The 20,000-nt window shown below is 39.8% G+C and overlaps 1 protein-coding gene across 6 annotated transcripts in view; it reads left to right on the forward strand.

The window, feature by feature from the left end:
- Positions 1 to 15,415: 15,415 nt before the first annotated feature.
- The window catches only part of col6a3 (collagen, type VI, alpha 3), a 100,808-nt gene continuing 96,223 nt past the window's right edge, over positions 15,416 to 20,000 (forward strand). For 3 of the 6 annotated variants that reach the window (XM_077002086.1, XM_077002090.1, XM_077002091.1), the window contains exons 1-2: positions 15,417 to 15,642; positions 18,068 to 18,174. In XM_077002086.1, the coding sequence (XP_076858201.1) occupies positions 18,096 to 18,174 (79 nt within the window). In that variant the 5' untranslated portion in view covers positions 15,417 to 15,642; positions 18,068 to 18,095. Of the gene's footprint in view, positions 15,643 to 18,067; positions 18,175 to 20,000 lie in introns of all 6 variants that reach the window. The other 3 variants (XM_077002089.1, XM_077002087.1, XM_077002092.1) reach the window with 2 other exon arrangements.

The following is a 20,000-nucleotide window of genomic DNA, read 5'->3' on the forward strand; positions in this document are numbered from 1 at the left end:
CTACTGCTTTCAAGGGCCCACTGATAAGTATTGCGTTATCGCTAGATATTTTACTTGGAATGCCCCCTCTAGGAATGATTTCTTTTAGCAGGACCTTGGCAACGGCATCAGAGTCCTGCCGTGCTGTGGGGAAAACTTCAACCCACTTTGAAAACATGTCCACACAATTACCAGACAGTATGTCTTCCCTTAACTTGGTGTAAGCTCTATAAAATCCATCTACAAATGATCAAATGGGTTCTCAGGTGTTGGGTGTGCTGCTTGTTGCATCGGTGTTCCTCTTCCTACATTGTGTTGTGCACATATCACGCACTGTTGACAAAATTTCTGAGCATAAATTGTGAACCAGTGGTCTTCATTTGATCATTCCCCCTTTTGACACATGGAACTTTCCATGGGTTAATTTTGCATAGTAAGGAAACATGAATTTAGGCAAGTACGGCCCAAAGGACAACAGAGCCACATGCCATCCAGAAAAGCACAGCCTGTGTACTGGTCTCGCCAGACGGTAAGCTACCTAGACAGCTAAATAATAAATAAATTCTTCAATAAATTCTGCAGCAACTGACCTGGATCCATGGTCAGCTGGGTTATGTTCTGTGGGAACGTATAGTCACTGGTCTGGGCATCTGCTGGGCTCATTATTCATGTATACATAGAACTTGTTTGGTTGTGAATATGTTCCAACACCATTTTACTATCAGTGTAGTATGTGATTTGGTCAAACTACAGATCCATGTCTTCCACTTCCTGTTCTGCAATTTCCACTGCCCCGCACAGCACCAGCCTGGAAATTGTGGTCTCTGGTCGGAGTGGCAATCTAGCCTTTCTAAAGACAAAGCTGACTCTTTCCATCATCAGCAGTTAATTTCAAATAAGGCACTGCCAAAATGGCCTGAATAGAGGCATCTGAGAAGATGAATAGCTCTTTGTTGCGTGCCTCGGAGAGCGAGAATGATGAGTAGGGGTGTGGTATTTGGAGCTACTGAAGGACTAGAAGGGAGGTTTTCCATGTTGTCAACCGGAAACATATTGAACACTCCCTCAATACTCCTCTCCCTGAAGGCTCTACACATCTTCAGTGGATGAGGTTTGTTGTGGATAGAGCAGTGCTTTGTGAGATCCATATCCCTATTATGATCTCCTCTCTCTGCAAGTGAAGCTTGGGTCTTGTGAACTGCCACAGGTGTCAGAACAAACCTCTCTATACGGGTGTGGATTGGAAGGATGTACTGTTGAAACTGGGGTCTGTTTGCATTCTAGCCTCGGTGCGGATGAAGTCCACAAACGCATAAAAAGGGGGGCAGGGAATATTGTGTTGGAGCTTATACTCTGAACACAACGATTTCCACTTTTCCTGCATGCTGAAAGGGAGCATCTTCACGATTGGACCGACACCTCCGGAAGTGTCTAGGTATGAGCCCAGGCAGGAGGGCATCCGACTTTGTGGCTTCTACCTAGATCAACAGGTCTGCTAGGTCTCAGAGTTTGTGAGTCTTTGTATGAAATCTTCCCAAAATTCTCTAACCTGGAGAAGAGGGCATGCTCGATGTCTTCTGGTGAGCCATAGGTCTCTTCCAGCCTTTCCCATATCATTAAGCCCTGGGATGTGTGTGCATGCTCAGACAACTGTTTCCCAAGCCACTTGATGAGCACGTCGAGCTCTTCTCCAGGTGAGAAGTCAAGGCCAGCGATGGCACTCTGGAAGGATGATTTCCAGGCCCAATAGTTTTCTGGCTTATCATTGAAGGTGGTTAATGTGAGATAGGGATAATATCACCTCACAACATAAAACAGCTTTAACACAATTAAAACACATGAGGGACATTGTCATCAAACCAGCAGACAAGGGATCAGCCATAGTCATTCAAGATAGACAGCAATATCTACTTGAAGCCTACCATCAACTTGTTAACCGGACACACTACATTAGACTCCCACACTTTACAGGCCACAACGCAAACACTTGATTTCCATTCTTCAGGGTGTAGGTATCATGCTAAACCAGCAGGTGGCAGTACCACTGGCATCACATTGAACAAGCTTTCTTGGACGGAAGAAAGGGTGTGTCTCTAGTACGTGGTGTCCAGGTGTTTAAATACCCTGATTAGCCATCCATCTCTCTCTCTGGTTTGACCAACACCGAGGTTAGACCTATTAAAGAGAGGCTCCGCCATTTCTCTGTCCAGTTTTCTTTATTGAGAGCATGCGAACTTTGATATGACTAACGGCAAACAGCTGAAAGTCATATTACTTAATTAAGCCCCCCGCACACAGCGAGCAACTAGCTGAGCAAATGGTCACGCGTGCCCGTTTGCTCAGCTAGTTGCTCGCCGTGTGCGGACGCTTGAGACAGAATTCTCTGCCTCGAGCCTGTGAGACATTTATCTAACGTGTTTGATATTTTCTGGCACGCGTGCCCGAAATCTCACCGTGTGCGCTCGGCTGAGCAATTTGGCTCAGCAACTTTTCGTCATCAGCCAATTGGAAGCTCGCTTGGCGTCACATGACACCTCGGCGTTTACGCCGTTAACGGCGATCACTAATCAAAAGTAAAGAAAGAAGTTGAACAAATAATAACAACCATAAGATATAAGATAGTTAACATGGCTTATTACATCGAATTTGGCGATAGAACAAGAAAATAATCATTTAATCAATTCGGTGTCGTGAAACATGTCTTTATGAAACACATAGCAGCATTTTACTACGAGGACCAGTATGCAGTATCCAGTGTATACTGAGTCCAGTATGCAGTATCCAGTATGTAGTAATCTATTTCAAACACAGCCACTGTCATACTGACACGGGGTGGGGGGTGGTGGGTGGCGAGTGTAAATTGTTGACGGGGGTGGCGTAAAATGTTACCGGGGGTGTCAAATGGACACGGTGAGAAAAAAAAGACAGATTTAAAGTGTGCAGAAACAGTCTAAATAGTCGTTTGAACTAACCTAGTGAAAACCAGGACATTAAATGAATTTTTTTTTGCCGGGACCTAATATTAAAAAGAAGGAAAACCGGGACAGGTGCCAACCCTACACCGAATTGATTAAATTATTATTATTTTATTCTATCGCCAAATTCGATGTAATAAGCCATGTTAACTATCTTATATCTCATGGTTGTTGTCTCATCTTATATCTCATTAATTATCTGTTCAACTTCTTTCTTTACTTTTGATTAGTGATGGCCATTAACGGCGTAAATGCCGAAGTGTCATGTGACGCCAAGCGAGCTTCCAATTGGCTGATGACGTAAAGTTGCTGAGCCAAATTGCTCAGCCGAGCGCACACGGTGAGATTTCGGGCACGCGTGCCAGAAAATATCAAACACGTTAGATAAATGTCTCACAGGCTCAAGTGGCAGAGAATTCTGTCTCAAGCATCCGCACACGGCGAGCAACTAGCTGAGCAAACGGGCACGCGTGACCGTTTGCTCAGCTAGTTGCTCGCTGTGTGCGGGGGGCTTTAACGAGCCCGAGTTACAGTGCAATCTAACAACCAACTGATCAACGTTACCGTGGCAACAGATTCAATTAACCACTTCTATCAAGCTTGCTAACGCGACCACACGGACTGAAACAAAGGCGATGAATGAGACTCACATTCCTGTACTTCATATCCAGAAGGACGATTCCCAGCACACCTGGACGATGTCGCTTTTTTTTTTCAACGAGGAGCCTGTGGTGGAAATTCCCTCCTAATTCCAGGAGAATTCAGGGAGGACAATGAAACTACCCAAAGCCCTCAACACGTGAGAGTCTAACTGCTGGGCATAGTTTATAAAAGGGCATAGTTACTTGAACTGCAGACTTATCCAAGTTTAACTAAAACCTTCTCAGTGTTTTTGTGTTCAACTTTGTATATACAAATCTTGATGAAGACTATCTAAACAAAGTTATCTTTGCTGTGCATGCCATCATCTTTTCTTTATCTGATTAATTGACAACTTGTAGTCTTCCCCGTTCTCAGACACACCACATTAATTTTTAGTTATTTAGCCAGCGCCATTACCCTTTGGTCTGACCACGTTGGAATAAACCAGCTGAGGTCATTAACATAGTCATGCTGCTCTATTGTTTAAAGTCGGCACCATTTTAGTTGCTTTGTTCTCCATAGGAGAACTGAGACTACAACTCCCGCCCCCTCATGCGCACACATTTACTCACCTCCCCTTTCCACACACACACACACACACACACACACACACACACACACACACACACACACACACACACACACACACACACACTGCTGAGTCTTAACTGTAAATATACTGATCCTTGTTGACACCGTTTTAGAATAGTTGGTTTTAAATAAATGTATCATTTATTTTCTCCAAATTGTCTGTGTTGATGTCATTCAAAAGTGGTTGTTGCCAAAACCTCCAAAGAATTCACAGTTAATTCCTTCAGATACCAAACCATTTTTTGCCTTTAGTTGATAACTAAAAGTTGTGGTTCTGGTATAATTAGAATATGAGACTGATTCTATATTATTGAGACTGATTATAATTAAGGTATAACAAATTATATCGACTTTAAAGGAGTAGTAAGTGAAACCCCTACAAGGGCCTTAAAGAACAGGGCTTCATCACAGAGACAGAAATCCTACTTGATAGGCCCCAACCCATCACATCCCAGACAATTTTATCTATTACCAAAAATTCACAAAGACCTGCTGACATGGACCATCCCTCATGAGATCCCCCAGGGACGCCCCATTATCTCTGATTGTGGGAGTGAGTAATACAATACTGCACAGTACATTGACCACTGTATCAATCCACTCTCCCAGCTTCATACCAGCTACCTCAAGGATACCTACGATTTTATTGACAAGATCCATAACATTTTATTTTCAGATCAGGCATTGCTTTTTACAGCCGATGTGGAGTCACTGTACACTAACATTGACACACACTTAGCGATGGAGGCCATTAGAAAGGCCTTTAATATGTACCCAGACCCGGAACAGCCAGATGAGGAACTCCTCAGTCTCTTGGACCTTAACCTGACTAGAAATGATTTTGAATTTAATTCAGAACATTTTCTACAGATCCATGGCACGGCTATGGGCAAAAAATTTGCCCCAGCCTATGCCAATATTTACATGGCAGACTAAGAGAAAACCCTACGGGATAAGCTCATACACCAACCAGACCTATACTTTAGGTATTTAGACGATATCTTTGGGGTCTGGTCGCACGGGAGGGACCACTTTCATTCATTCACCACTATTGCTAACAACCATGGTCAAACTCAAATGTCATACAGATATGGAGAAGGCTGACTGACACCACAGTCTTCTTCATCTCGAATCCACAGGGCAAAACATTAAACACCAAAATATTCTTTAAACCAATGGACACGCATTGTTTATTACACATAGTCACCACCCAAAACATACATTTAAGGGATTAGTCAAATCACAGCTGATACGGTACCATAGATAATTTTCATCTCACGAGCACTTTGGGGAAGCAGCTTCTGTATTATTTAAAGCTCTCAGACCTCGAGGTTACTCAAAAAGACTACTCAGATCTATCAAGTCACACACTTGTTACACAGCATTACACCCAAAGCTGCACCAGAGCCGAAGAGCATTATACCTTTTATCTCACCCTACAATTATATCGCAGTACTCACCAGCCAGAACATTAGACGCAACTTCCAGCAGGCCCAGAGAGAGCATCCTCCACTACAACAGTGGCAACTAGTTGCAGCCTTCAAGAAACACAAGAACCTTAGACATCTTAGTTCATGCCAAACTGCACATACCTCAGACGGGAGCTCCTTCTGGTTACCACCCTTTTTTTTTTCTCAGGACTCCATCCTTTGGACCGGTTCCCATGCCATCTCCTCCAACAGGGCACCAGCCTACAGACCAAGAATGCAGTTTACATTATCACCTGTAAACACTGCTATAAGAAATATGTAGGGGAGATGGGACACCAAATACACACCAGATTCTCAACACATACACAAAATCAAAAAGAATACAACACACCTCTTACAGAACATTTTGCACACATGGGCATCTCACACCTTCACATAATGGTTTTGGAGACCCTCATCACATGGACTATACAACAGAGACGCAGGAAGGAATGGCATTGGATTAATACATTTAACACTTACACACCAAGGGGTTTTAACACCAGAGCCCTGAGTCATTGACAATAGAACAGGACATGGTCAAATGGTAGCTAGGAGGGTACAACACAGAGGGAGATTTGCACTTAGGATGGACTCTAAGGATGTTTCCCCATGGTTTTTTTTTTGGTTTTCATATTGTTTTGTCTCTTCTCTTTCCCTTTTAGTGTGTTTTTTTGGACTGGTAATTTGCATTTTCATTGAGCACTTTTTGACTTCTATTGCACTTATTTACATTAGCACTTATAGTCTATGGCAGGGGTGCCCAATACATTGATCGCGATCTACTGGTCAATCGCGAAGGAAGCGAGGGTAGATCGCATGACATTAAAAAGTAGGGGATGAATGACAGCCTATCGTCCATCTGCACAGAGTTGTCTTGATTGATATACAGGGTAGCCAATACATCAATACATTTCTCACATCTGACCACAAAAGCAAAGGCAGCCACCGAAGCATCATTTCGGGTGAGTCACTTAAATGTTAAGCACAATAAGTACTTCCAAGACAGAGAGATGATAAAAGAGGCATTTGTTGAAGCCGCCAATTCCTTGTTCTGAGATGTTAAAAACAAATGGAAAATATTGTCTTCAATCAAAGCTCTCCAGCTATCGAGGAATACAGTCACACGGCGCTATGAAGCCATGGCCAAGGATTTGACCCAGCAACTTTGGAAGGATATTGCGGACTGCGAGTGTTTCTCGCTACAATTAGAAAAGTCAACAGATGCAAGACATACCAATATGTATTGTAGATGAAACTCAAATTCAATTAAAAAAACTATTTATCCGAAAAGGAAAGAAAGAATACACAATTAAATAGTAATAATAACTTAAATAATGCTAATATAGAAGAAATAAATTTGTTTTGCATTTTATTGTAGTTAGATCATTTTGACTTGGTCATCTTATAAGTAGCTCGCAAGCTGAAAAGGTTGGGCACCCCTGGTCTATGGTGAAGCCTTGTTATCCATTCCAACCAACCCTCCCTCTCTCCTCCATCCCTACATTGTTAACAGTGTACCTGTTACAATACTTATCTGTATGGTCCCTCTATCCAGCAGAACTCACCAGCCGACTTGGACTCCTGCTGGAAAAAGATCACCTCCACTGCGTTTTCTGCCTCGAGGTCTTGAACCCGTGACCTCTGGGTCTCTGCCTTCCACTTTATCCCCCAACCCAAACAAATTTCTTTTCTGAGCCCACTTCTCCCATTCCCATATCTCACAATCTTTCCCTCCACAATAAAATATAAAAATCCCCCTCAAAAATCCCTCACCTTTTCCCCATCCTACCCCAAACCTGACCCTACCCCTCAGGCCCACAGCCCAATACCCAACCTCCTTCCCTGCCTAACAACATATCCTTTCCCGCTCCCCACAGCCCCAACACTAACCCCTCCCCCCTACCCAGCCCTGAACCTAACCTCTCTTATTCCCCATAGCCCTAACCCCCTCCCTAGCCCTAAACCTAACCTCTCCCCACGCCGAGCCCTAAACCTAACCCTTTCCCCTCACATAGCCCTAAACCTAACCTTAACCCAACTCCCCTCCCCACCTAACCCTGACTTAACCCTTCTCCGTCCCATAGCCCTAAACCTAACCTTCCCCCTTGCCTAACCCTAAAACCTAACTCTCCCTTTGCCGAGCCCTAAACCTAATCCTTTCCCCTCGCATAGCCCTAAACCAGGGGTATCCAACCTTTTTGGAACTGGGAACTACTTCTTGGATACCAGTTATTGCGGAGGGCTACCAGATGTTGGGGGGGGGGGGGGGGGGGGGGTGGTTGGCAGCGAACGAAAATTGTTGAGGGGGGGGGGGGGGGGGTGGTGAACGAAAGTTGCGTGTGCGAGTGTCAATTGCTAAGCGGGAGGACTGCTAGCAACCGCGGACAATCTATAATAGTAGCAAAAACAAACGATGCAGCGCTTTGGTGCATTGCACTATAGTGAGCCATTTTTAAAACAAGCCCACGGGCGACTCATGACGTGGGTGACCCCTGGTTTATTCAATATTGACGGCAGCCTAACTTTTTGATTGACCGCTAATTGAGCAATAGAACACGAGAGTGTGTTATCGTGAATATATGTACATGCCGTTACTTGACAACGCGTCCGCGGAGTGATACAGAGAATGAGAATACCGTGCTGTTATTACACATATCTGCAGGGTTAGAACACTTCTCAACCAGTCGGATTGTGAACTAACTGTTGTATAATTGGCGAATAATCATTTAGTGTTAGAAGGGGAGGGACAACTGAATTTTGATTGGACATAATTTAAGTAGATTTCTCGATGGGACCAATTAGGTTTACAAATTTATATGTAATTCATTGGCCCTTTGGCGAGCTACTTGGAAAGGGGTGGTGAGCTACTGGTAGCTCGCGAGCGACGTGTTGGAGACCCCTGCCCTAAACCTCCCTTCCCACAGCCCTAACCCTAACCCAATTCTCCTCCCCACCTAACCCCAAACTTAACCCATTTTCCCTCCCATAGCCCTAAACCTAACCTTTCTCCTCGTCGAGCCTGAAACCTAACCTCTCCCTTTGTCCAACCCCAAACTTAACCCCTCCCCCTTCTTCAGCTAAAACAATACCCTTTTTGCTCTCCAAAATCCCTCCTTCATGTTAATTTCCAATTCGGACCTCCCACCCTTGCACAAATAGTGTGCCTGTGCACCTAAGGGTCATCAACCCCTTTTCCTAAACTGAAACAAATAAACCTAACCCTAAAAAAACCCTAACCCTATTTTTTTATGACCATACTATGAAACCCTAACACCTTCTGCTGCACTCCAAAGAACCCCCCCAGTCCAAAAATGTAAACAGAAAGGAGAAATCCACTGTTTTCCTACCTAGACTTAACTAAAATGACTAGAAAACACAAGGACGGTGGGAGATTCATTTGCATACAAGTCAAATCATCCAATCAACGATCAAACTATCCAAGTGAATAAAGAAAAATAACATAAAAAAATATATCACATGTACTTTGTTCAAAACTTCAAATATCAAATAACTGAAAATGGCAATTGTGCTTCAAAAACGCTCCCTCAGAAAAAGACTGAAGAGCGGTGATTTATTCAGCCACAGTAAAGCTAGCTTTTACTGCCGCTTCATTTGTGGTTGTGAACACATTCTGTTGCAGTTTGCCTTTTAATTCTTTGGCAATTTGTTGTTTTTATTGATGCCTAATTTTGTCATACTTAGCTCCGTGTTTAGTCTCAAATTGTAGATTGTACTTTGACAACCGCCACTGCTTCATAACACAAAAGACACACCGTTTTTTTTTCTCTTTGAAGTATAAACATGTATTTACTTTCCCATCTTTCTTGAAACACCCTTCCATCTGCATCAATTTTTTTTTTCCTGGACATTTTTGGATCATTATATGTATTACACTTATTGAGAAAATTGCACTGCAATTTCAAGGAAAATTGCACTGTAAACACTGCAGTGTCGAGATGCTGTCATTTCGTGGGTAACAATTGTGGGAAATGTAGTTTTTGGTCACAGCATGTATTTTACTTTTTTTGGAGAATTAGGCTTTTTAAGCTCTCGCGGGCCGCGAGTTTGACGCCTAGAGGAACAGCCCCGGACACTTTGGTAATACCCACATCTGTGCTAAACCTATGGAAAAAGCTAATGGTTTTGGCCACCGCTGTAATAGGACCCACATCTGTGCAATGTCTATGGAAAAAAGGACACTTTTGGTACTAAAGACCCTATGGCCTTTATCCAAACGTGCCACACCCTTATCCAAGATGTTGGCCACTATAGTATTATGGTATACTATACTACACTTTAAGAGCATGCAACATTTTTACAATAACAAAATAAGCTTGGACATCTTACAGAAAGTTAATTACCTATAGCTTCCATTATTAATTGGGCAAAATATGATAAGCTAACCACGCCAAGAGGCTAAACGATGCTGAGGAAAATACTACAGTACTTTAATGTTCTAATACTGCTTATATTCTAATATTTAGTATGCATTCTCTTATTCACAACTGTTTATTCATATTCACAAATGCAACTGCGTCCATCGTAGCTCTTCTAACCCTAGTTTATCACTTTTGCAGTAACTTGATAGTCCCCCCCCCCTCCCTTCCCCCTTTACACCTTGTCAGGCAGAGGCATAAAAAGCTGCAATTCAAAACCACCACCACCCTCCAGACCAATAAAAACTACGAAATTCAAAAGTAGCTTTGCAATTCGAGAACTTAAAGATTCGAGATTACTTAAAACGACGCTGCGATGTTGCTGATAGGTTGAGCATTATTTGTCGTTCTCAGCAATGGAGAGGATTACATGTTTATATAAGATGTCATGTGCAAACAAATAAAAGATATTTACCAACATTCCATACACTGTTTGAAAGTGTGATACTGATTCTTTGATAGTAAATGAATTTTAGGTGAAAACGTGGTCATCTTACTTTGTAGACTTTTTAAAAGGACAATTTAAAGGGCGAGTCAAGTTGCATGTGTAAACCTCATGGTGTAAACACGGTGTGTCCAGAATGGGATTTCTCGCGAACAGTTGTGTTTCGATGGCTGAAAATCGGTATGCAGGAAGTTATACTAGTTATTATTGTGATAGGCTTATGTTTTAAGAATTGTTGATATAATTTTATATTTTGTTATTTATTATGCAGACAAATAGATTTGTACTGGCAACGGGACCACTAGTGGCACAACTACACAAAGAGGCTAACCCATTATTACAAGCTGCCCCTTCTACAAAAGGTATACAGAGTGAAAATATAGGGTTAGGGTGCTATGGTTCTTCTACCATGGCCTACAGAGTGAAAATCTAATTGAACACATTTATAGTGAAGTTCATACTGTCAAAGTTATAACAAATGTAGCCATTTCCTGGTGTTGTGTCTAAAGTTCAAGAGCATCCTTTTTTTCTAATCACTATGTAACATAGAAAGGAAATAAGCCATTTCCTGCCTTTGTCAAGAGAACAAGTTAAAAGTGCAAAACAAAGAATCTTTTGCAAACAAACGCATAAGTGGTGTACACATAAGCTACCTAGAAGTCCACTGTTTTTCATACTGCTAGACTATAAAATGTGTACATATATTTTTTTATTAGTGGGGCTAAGCTCTTCCCATCCTTCAACTAATAAAGACATCAGAATAATCTATAATGCATTTTCATCCACATTTTATTTGTTGTTAAGAAATGCCTTGAAGCTGATTTATTTGGACTTTGTGAGCTTAAAAATAACACCACTCACTGAAATCACTGTAGATTCACACAACCGAACAAGGGTGTTGTGATGTATTAATTAATTTTAGCCCTTGATGTCTCTCCTACTTCCTGCTGTCTGCACTGAGAACTATCTGCAGCACACGGACTATGGAAAACCATATCAGACGTGTCTACCTTCATAATGCAGCCATTGGTGTTTTTTTTGTTTTTTTTTTTACTTATCCAAGTGTATTCTAGTCTGTTCATATCTCAAAATATTTGTTAGCTAGCTCTCATCTGCATGTTTGTTTTTTTCTTTTCTTTTATGTCTTAGTAGATTTAACCATGTTTTATGAAATCAACAAACTCATGAAAGACTAGAGAATTGAAAGAATTAAAAAAGTATTAAAAAAAAAAAATCAAACAAACAACATTAACTTGATTCATTATGTCATTTTTTGTATTTTGTTGCGACAAAGTAACAGAAGCAGGAAGCGAGGATTGGGGCTGAACTCTAATGTCCATATTCAAATAGAAGGCATGCACAACACAACACGACTCAAAAGGGAAAGCGCAACGCGCTGTATAACTACTAAGGGCACAAAAGCGAGTTAGTCACAGTCAATTTGGCTTGGATGTGGAGAAGGTGAAGATGAGAAATCCGTTCAGCTTGTCGGCTCCCTCAGGCTAGGCTCAAGGAATGCACAGCACTGAACGACAGGACCTGCAGTCATAAAAGCAGTGGCGGATCCAAAGGGACCTAGTGCCACCCCACTGGAAATGGTCATTTTAACCACTGGCGATCGGTTGATCGCAACATAATACTTAACTTGTGTCTATTTTACACTCGCCACCCCCTGCCGTCGACAACTTACACTCGCCCAAGATCAAATCTCTTCCCAAGCGATCTTGGCAAACCTGAATATGCATTTTCTTTCGTTCATCATTTGTATATGGACCCCTCTGATAAAGCCTTGCTCACCCTTTGGCCTTCTAGGGTGGTGCTTGCTAGAGCAAAAAAGGTGCCCGTTTTCCTGACTTTTTTCTGGAAGATTACAACTTTGCTCTTGTCCTGATTGACAGTTTTGGCCCAGAGTTGAGGTAGAGTCCAGGGAATGCAGATTTTTTCCAGTAAAATTTAACTAATTTCTATAAAGGTTGAAAACAAGACAATCAAAATACTGTTTGGTAAGGAAGGCCTGTTAAAACATCAGAAAATCTGCTCACACAGGTCTCAGTAATGGTTGGGATAAAATTGGTCACCACCCATATATTGGAGATGTCAGCCTTATATTTCAGGTTTCAGGAAAGCAGTCAGCTTGAAGCAGATTAAGAGTGAGGCCCTATTTAGGTCAGAAGAGTTGTACAACATCTCAGTTGTAATGTCATCAAGTAAACATGCATTCTTTGATTTTAGGTTTTAGAGTATATGCCAATTCCACAATTCCAGCTTCAAACTGCACTTCTAGATATACTCGTATATATAGTATCACTCCATCCTCTGGAACTGCTGCTCAAAACAGTGTTTATTCTAACACCTTTTCACCTCAATCATTGTGAGAGGTCCCTCCTGGGAGTCAAGGTCCATGTGTCACCCAGGGGGGTGAACACCACCCTAGAACATTATGATAACCCCCATGACATTATGATAACCCCAGGCTCTTACCTTATCTCTGTCACCCAGAGGGTGACACATGGACCATGACCCCCAGGAGGGACCTCTCAATGATTGAGGTGAAATCCCAGGGGGTGACAGACACATGCACCATTACCCCAACTACCTGTCCGTCACCTCATTTATCCCTTTCTCTGCCACTATACACCCTGCTGCTGCACTCAGCACTTTAACTTCAGACTCATACATTGCGACAAGTTTGTGTGCATGTCTGAGTGGGTGAGGTAGCAATACAGGTTTTATTTTACTTTAGTTTGTATTTATTTTCTCTTATTCCCGATATGTGAATGTCTGTCTGATATTGTGCACTGAGTTCCTGTAACCAAAGCCTAATTCCTCATATGCACAACATACCTGACTAATAAAGTTTGATTCTGATTGTTTGGCGGTAATTTTGTGATCAAGAGGGTTTTGTTTATGTTTAAAGATAATTTTGTGAGCTGTTCTTTTTGCTTATGAACTAAAGTTGGTGCAGTTTCTACCCCTCTCACTAAGGTCCAATGACAAAATATATTGTGACGCAGTGGCTTGCCAGAGGTGGAAAACAAACCCAGGGCATCCGGAAAGACATTTAGAGAGCCACTACAGGGTTCAGAAGGTAGGACCCAAATGCTGTGCATACATGTGACTGGAAGTGCAAGTATGTAATAAGGGATTGATTGTGAAGACCCGGATTAGAACACAAGTCACTGTGTTAGGACGCCAGCACTTTACCATTGTGCTGAAGAGGCCAGGGGAAAATATGGAGATGGTAAATGATTAGAAAAGAAAAAAAAGGACTCTGGAATACTGCAGCAGACACAACTAAAATAAAATTCCCACCTAAAAATTAACCAGATGGAAAAGTGAGAGAAGGGGGAACTTGTCCCTTGGGCTTCAGGAAATACTTTGTTAAGGGAAGGAAAAAGTAACAACCTGAGAAGAAAGAAAGACTCAAGAAAAGAGAAAGGATGCCCAAAAGATAAACTTGACAGATATACTCAAGAGTGTCTACCTGGGTTGCCAGTTGGTCCATCGACAGAAGACAAAGACTCTGTGAGGAGTATGCTCTTGAGAGCTTCTTATAAAGACATGTGAGCAGGTGTGGCTCATCTGGCTTGATTGGACTGTTGTCGCCCTCTGGTGGCTGGTGGTGGTCTGGCGCTAGAGCCAACCCTTACAGACATAGCAGTGATTTCATATTTAAAATATAGAGAAATGTATTTAATAAAACAACAAAAACAAGACATTTAAAACAATACAAGTATCCCAGTTTTGGATGGACTTTTACATAAATCACAAAAAATATGTAAAAGTATGGAATATGGAAAATATAGTCTGAAAATTGTTGATTAAAATAATTTTTATCTATGAACTCTTTAAGTATTGTCCCATTGTGTCGTCTTTATATGTATGCAGTTGTATGCTGTTGACAATCTATCCAAACAACATGGTGGCTTGGTGGTTAGCATGTTTGCTTCTCAGCACTGGGGACCTCTGTTCAAGTCCCTATCTGAATGGAGTTTCCCTGTTCTCCCTGTGTGAGTTTCCTCCCACAAATTCAGTCCCTGACTGTGTGTCACATTATGTCCAATAGAAACAGTTGTCTGAGTGTCTGTGTATGAATGTGTGTGTGCTTGTATGCCCAGTGAAGGATGGTGCTCTGTCACTAGGGTCTGTTCTCTCTCCTCTTCCTACACCAGATTCAGTCCCCTTTCAACTTCTTGCTGGTGTGTGATTGGTCGTGTTAAATTGTAAAGTGACCTTGGGTATCTTGAAAGGTGCTATATAAATTGAACATTCATTCAAACATGGCTAACAGACTCAATCATTGTTAACATACTGGATGGAGTATCATTGGTATTGGTTCTATAATGGAGAGAGCAGGTGAGACATTAGATTATAATGTAATCTAAAGTAAATATATTTAATATGATTACATCATATTTTTATGTGTTTGTGAATAAAATCAAAAGACAAATCATTGATAGGCATACCAGTTTTCATGCAAATCCATTGATGGCTGGTTTTAAGTGTGTTCAATATCAATGCTGCTTGTTGTGTAATATTATAGTAATGAAAAATAAGAAAAACCCTCTATTCTTGATCCTTAAAAGAAGAAATGTTCTTCAGAAATACAGGAACTTAAGTAATCACATGTGGGATTATGGGTGAAAGTCCTTTGAGAATGAGTCTTGGTTTAGTCAGTGATATCATCCCCTATCCCACTGCTGAATTACAAACAGTCCAGTATGTCTGTTTCCTATTTTAATGCTTTTTTCCTTCTTTGTAAGTTTTTTCCTTCTTTGTGAGTTTTTTCCTTCTCTTTCCCGCCCATAAGAAGAAAGTGGGAGGTGTGGAAAAATCCTGTGTGGCAGGGCTCCATGTTTGTGTGTGTCTTGTCCCAGCTCACAGTCAGTTCCACTTCTGCTCTGCAGAGCATGCAGCTGGTGTCTGACGAGTGCTTCACTTCTCTCACTCAGTGCTCAGTCGAACATCACTATCTTGGACTCATCCATCCTAGTCTGCTGATGGGAAATACCAGACATATAATGACCTAGAGCCTAAATACTTATTTTGCAGATTTTTAAAATATCTGAAAATCGTGTGAAATACAGTACTTTTTACTCAGGGTAAGTGAAAAACTTTTACTTACTTTTTAAATATGTGTTGAGATTTGAATACAGCAGCAATATATGATTTAGATAGTTTTACAAATCAAGTAAGTTAGGTAAAATCCATGCAACTCCAAATGTTGTGAAAATTATGTGCACAAAGTGTATACTGCAACTTATTGTCTTTCTTTGAATCTACAAAAACAAAAGTCAGTGGCAGCGTTTGACAGTACATTCTGTTCCAAAATATTTGCTACTAGGAGAGGAAGAAAATGTAAAACGTTTACCTTTGTGATGAACTACAAATGTTGCACTTTATATGGTGGTGAAATCACGCCCTTTGAGCAGCAAGAGGAGAGAGGACTAAGTGAGACATTTTTTCCATAGTCTCAGCCAGATGGTTGGGGGACTCTTGGAGAGGCAGAGCCAGACATAAAACCCATGTGAAGCAGAACCAGATGTTCACCACTTATTCATTGTTTCAAAGTTTCACAGTAATTTCATGCTGTTAAGTACTGTGAATGACCAAAGATGATAAGAATTTAGAAATTTTATATATATATATATATATATATATATATATATATATATATATATATATATATATATATATATATATATATATATATATATGTGTGTGTGTGTGTGTGTGTGTGTGTGTGTGTGTGTGTGTGTGTTGCTTAAGGATAAGAATATGACTTTATGTTAATTTCCCAACATGCATAAACAGACAAGCAATTCAAGTAATTAATGGTCACATTGGTTCAAACTTGCTTTTATCTTAGTACAACCCTTACAGCTGGGCAGCTTAATTATTTGAATTAGATTAAACATCTAATAACTCCAATAGAGGGCAGTGTTGAGTTAACCTTTAATACTCATCAGGTTCTCACAGCCTTGGGTAACATATTAATCAAATCACTTTAGATTCATCACCTTTCTCTTTGAATATGGATGCAAAAATATTACATGGGTTATTATTTAAAATGTTATTTGTGATGTGAAAAAATCAGTTTACTTACATTTTGGGGCAATATGTAAAATTTTAAACTGCTTTATTTACATAATTATGCTTATTTGACTTTTACTGAAGTGAAAGGGGATCAGTGAAGTCTTTAATATGTTAAGAAAATATTCTGAGTTTGGTTGTTTTAAGTATTTTGTTCCATAGTAACAGAATATGATATTTTGAAATGACTATAGGATGAGAGTAGAGAGAGTCTATATATATATATATATAGTCTAATATAAAGTGAATGTTGAAGGAGTGGATTGATTATTTTTGCATTATTGTGAATGGACTCATAATATAATTTGAATTACACTAATGATTTAAATTTCATTAGTGTGAGTGCGCGTGTGTGTGCGTGCGTGTGTGCATTCGGGGAGAGATGCATAAAAACCCACACAAAAAAGTAGTGATGCATGATTTGCAATAGAATTTAATTATATGGATTCTCACGCATGGCAACAATCATAACAATGTTAATTACACAAAGCAATAAGGTAATAATGTAATTAGTTATATGTTGACCAGTGATTTAAGCTTTAGAATATTTTTTATCTCAGTATAACAAACAACAATCAGCAATCTAAAGGAGGCAGAAAATCATTTTGCAACAACAACATTTTAAAGTTGTATTTGCATAGTTTGCATAGGATAAAATCCCATTTTTGATGTATAACTTGTTGCACAGTGAATAGTGACATTACAATGTAACGGTCTCAAATCACTTCATGAATCCTAATACACACACAGTCTACACATTTCTCTAAAATTAACATTTAAATGAACACAGACAGTGAGACAATGCTCCACCAGAGCATAGGGCTGTGTACCGATTGTAACAGAACATTACAATTCTGTTTAAATTAATATGGGCTACAATTTTGACAGTTAACAATAAATCTTTGCACATCATGCACATCTTTTATCTCCCCCTCTTCTCATTCATAACAATGACTATCTGGGTGACCTGTGTAGCCTTAATAAATTGTGTAGGAGAGTACCAGACTTTAATACTGTCAAAGACGTTGAGGACGCTTTATATATTTCACATATGTATTATGTATTTTGACATACTGAATCTCTCTTCACTGCTTAATGATGGTATTTAGCCAAATATTAATGTTACGTAATAAGGTGTTATAATCAGAGCTTCAAGAAAGTTAGGGTTGTTTTGTTGTTTTTTTCCTTCTTGCCATTGTTGAAGGTTTTGCACACTCTACAGAAGTACAGCATGTTTCATAGCAAACAGCTCAAACAATGTTAGCAGTCATACACTAATCAGGACCTTGAGGTCACTTAAATGTAATTGTTTTTGAAACATGTATATATTTTTTTAATAAAGGCCATTTTCTGGTATGAAACCTCAACTTCAACTTCAATGTACACCACTTTACAGGTGTACTTTACAGGTGTGTTTTGTGGTGTACTTTACAGGTGTGTATTCTGGTGCTGCTGTGGAACCATGCGGACAGTGTGGTGGCTGCCACTGTGCACCTTGGCTGTGCTATTTTTAAGTCTCCCAAAGCTTCATGCTCAGGATGGTAAGTTTACCTGAACATATCCAGCTGAACAGAAAAGTTTGATATCTTTATATCTTTATGTTTTTTGTGCTATCTGTCACTCTCAGATAACACTCTAATTAAATGTAACACTAATTAAATGTAGTCCCAACAACTTTGCTGTATTTTTCAAGGAATTCTGCGTGGTACACCTATTTTTTCCAACCTCACTAGATATTCTAATTAGACCCACCTACACCATAAAGCATCCAATATTTAGAATTAGGTAAGGTCTAGGTGTACCTGTACACCTATATAACAGTATAGATCATTTCATTAATGGATTCACCTACACAGATACACATTCATCATTTTAGGTGGTGGTAGTAAAGCAAAATGACTGACAGGAGTTATAGAACTGTAGAACATTTACAGAGCATAAGATGGCGTTGTTGGGAAATAATGCACTGCATTACAATTAAGATGAAAATGTAAAACAGTTGGTGCTTATATTACAACTGGGTAATTTGCTAGAATAATTTAATAAATACTCAGATATATATATATATATATATATATATATATATATATATATATATATATATATATATATAACATGTTGGCAATCATTTACTATAGCATATGTATGGTACAGTAAAATACTGCTGTTGTACAGTGTCAGCCATTTTGAATCGCATCTTCCAAGGTTTCTTCTTTATGTCTGAGTGAGATGTTCTCGCTACTGTTAAATTTGCTTTGCTCCTCATGGTTCCTGATTTGCTTTCTGAAAAGCAGCTTTGAGACAGTGTCTACTGTTTAAAGGTGCAATTTAAATGTAATTGTGATGCTGGTGTGTTCACAGCAAATCTCTGGATTGGCCAAAGTCAATTGTAAATGCTGGTAAATATTGACTATGGGTAAATAATGTAAGGATGATTCAAACATACACCTTTATTAACCACTCATCTGTACTGTTAAACTCACTTTTTTCATCTAAGAATCATGCATTTATGCATGTCTGTTCATTGATCCTCTCAGTTTGTTTTTTTTTTGTTGTTTTTAAGAGGTGTTCAGAAAAAATCAAATGGCAGATACTTTTACCATAAAGTTCATCTACTGTTTTATGTATATTGGTCTACTCAAAGTCCATCAATCTAGGGTTAAATGTCTGTCTGTTACCTTCCTTTTGCCTTCTATCTCTCCACATTTTTTCCACAGAACAAAATGTCCCTTTAAAAAATCCCACATCCTCCCAGTTTTACATTACAATGCATAGATGTAGCTCACCTGGTACAGCAGGTAGAATTTGGCCCTTGCCATCACACTTACTGTCATACTAATGAACATCAAACCTCTTCTGGATAGGAGTGTCTGCCAAGTGTCTTATAACCTCAGATCAGCTACATTGATAAGAGCTATAACCACCCACAGCAGCTTGTGTCGTGTGATCTCAGTGTCTTATTGAGTGTATGTGGTAATAAGCATCAATCTTTCATATAACCAAACAAAACAGGCTTCTATAATAAAATACAGTGATGAACCTGCTTGTTTTCATCTTTTCATTAAAAAAAAAATTATAGTGGCAACAGTAATATGAAATTGTGCCTTTTTCCCCTCAAAAAGGCAAGTGAAACTATCTGCTGTGCTGGAGTATATTAACCCTAACCCTGAATATTACTGGGTTTGTAATTCAATGGAAAGATGAGACAAAGGGTCATGACTGGTACTGTTATAACTGAATTCTGTAACATGAGTCTGCATGGTGGGACTGAATCACAGAAGATAATCAAGAAGCATAAACATGTTTAATACCATAAATATATTTAAAAGTGCCACTTTGCAATAGGAGGTCCATAAGCATTATGTCA

Source organism: Brachyhypopomus gauderio, chromosome 4 (genome assembly GCF_052324685.1).
Source record: "Brachyhypopomus gauderio isolate BG-103 chromosome 4, BGAUD_0.2, whole genome shotgun sequence".
Classification (NCBI taxonomy): Eukaryota; Metazoa; Chordata; class Actinopteri; order Gymnotiformes; family Hypopomidae; genus Brachyhypopomus; species Brachyhypopomus gauderio.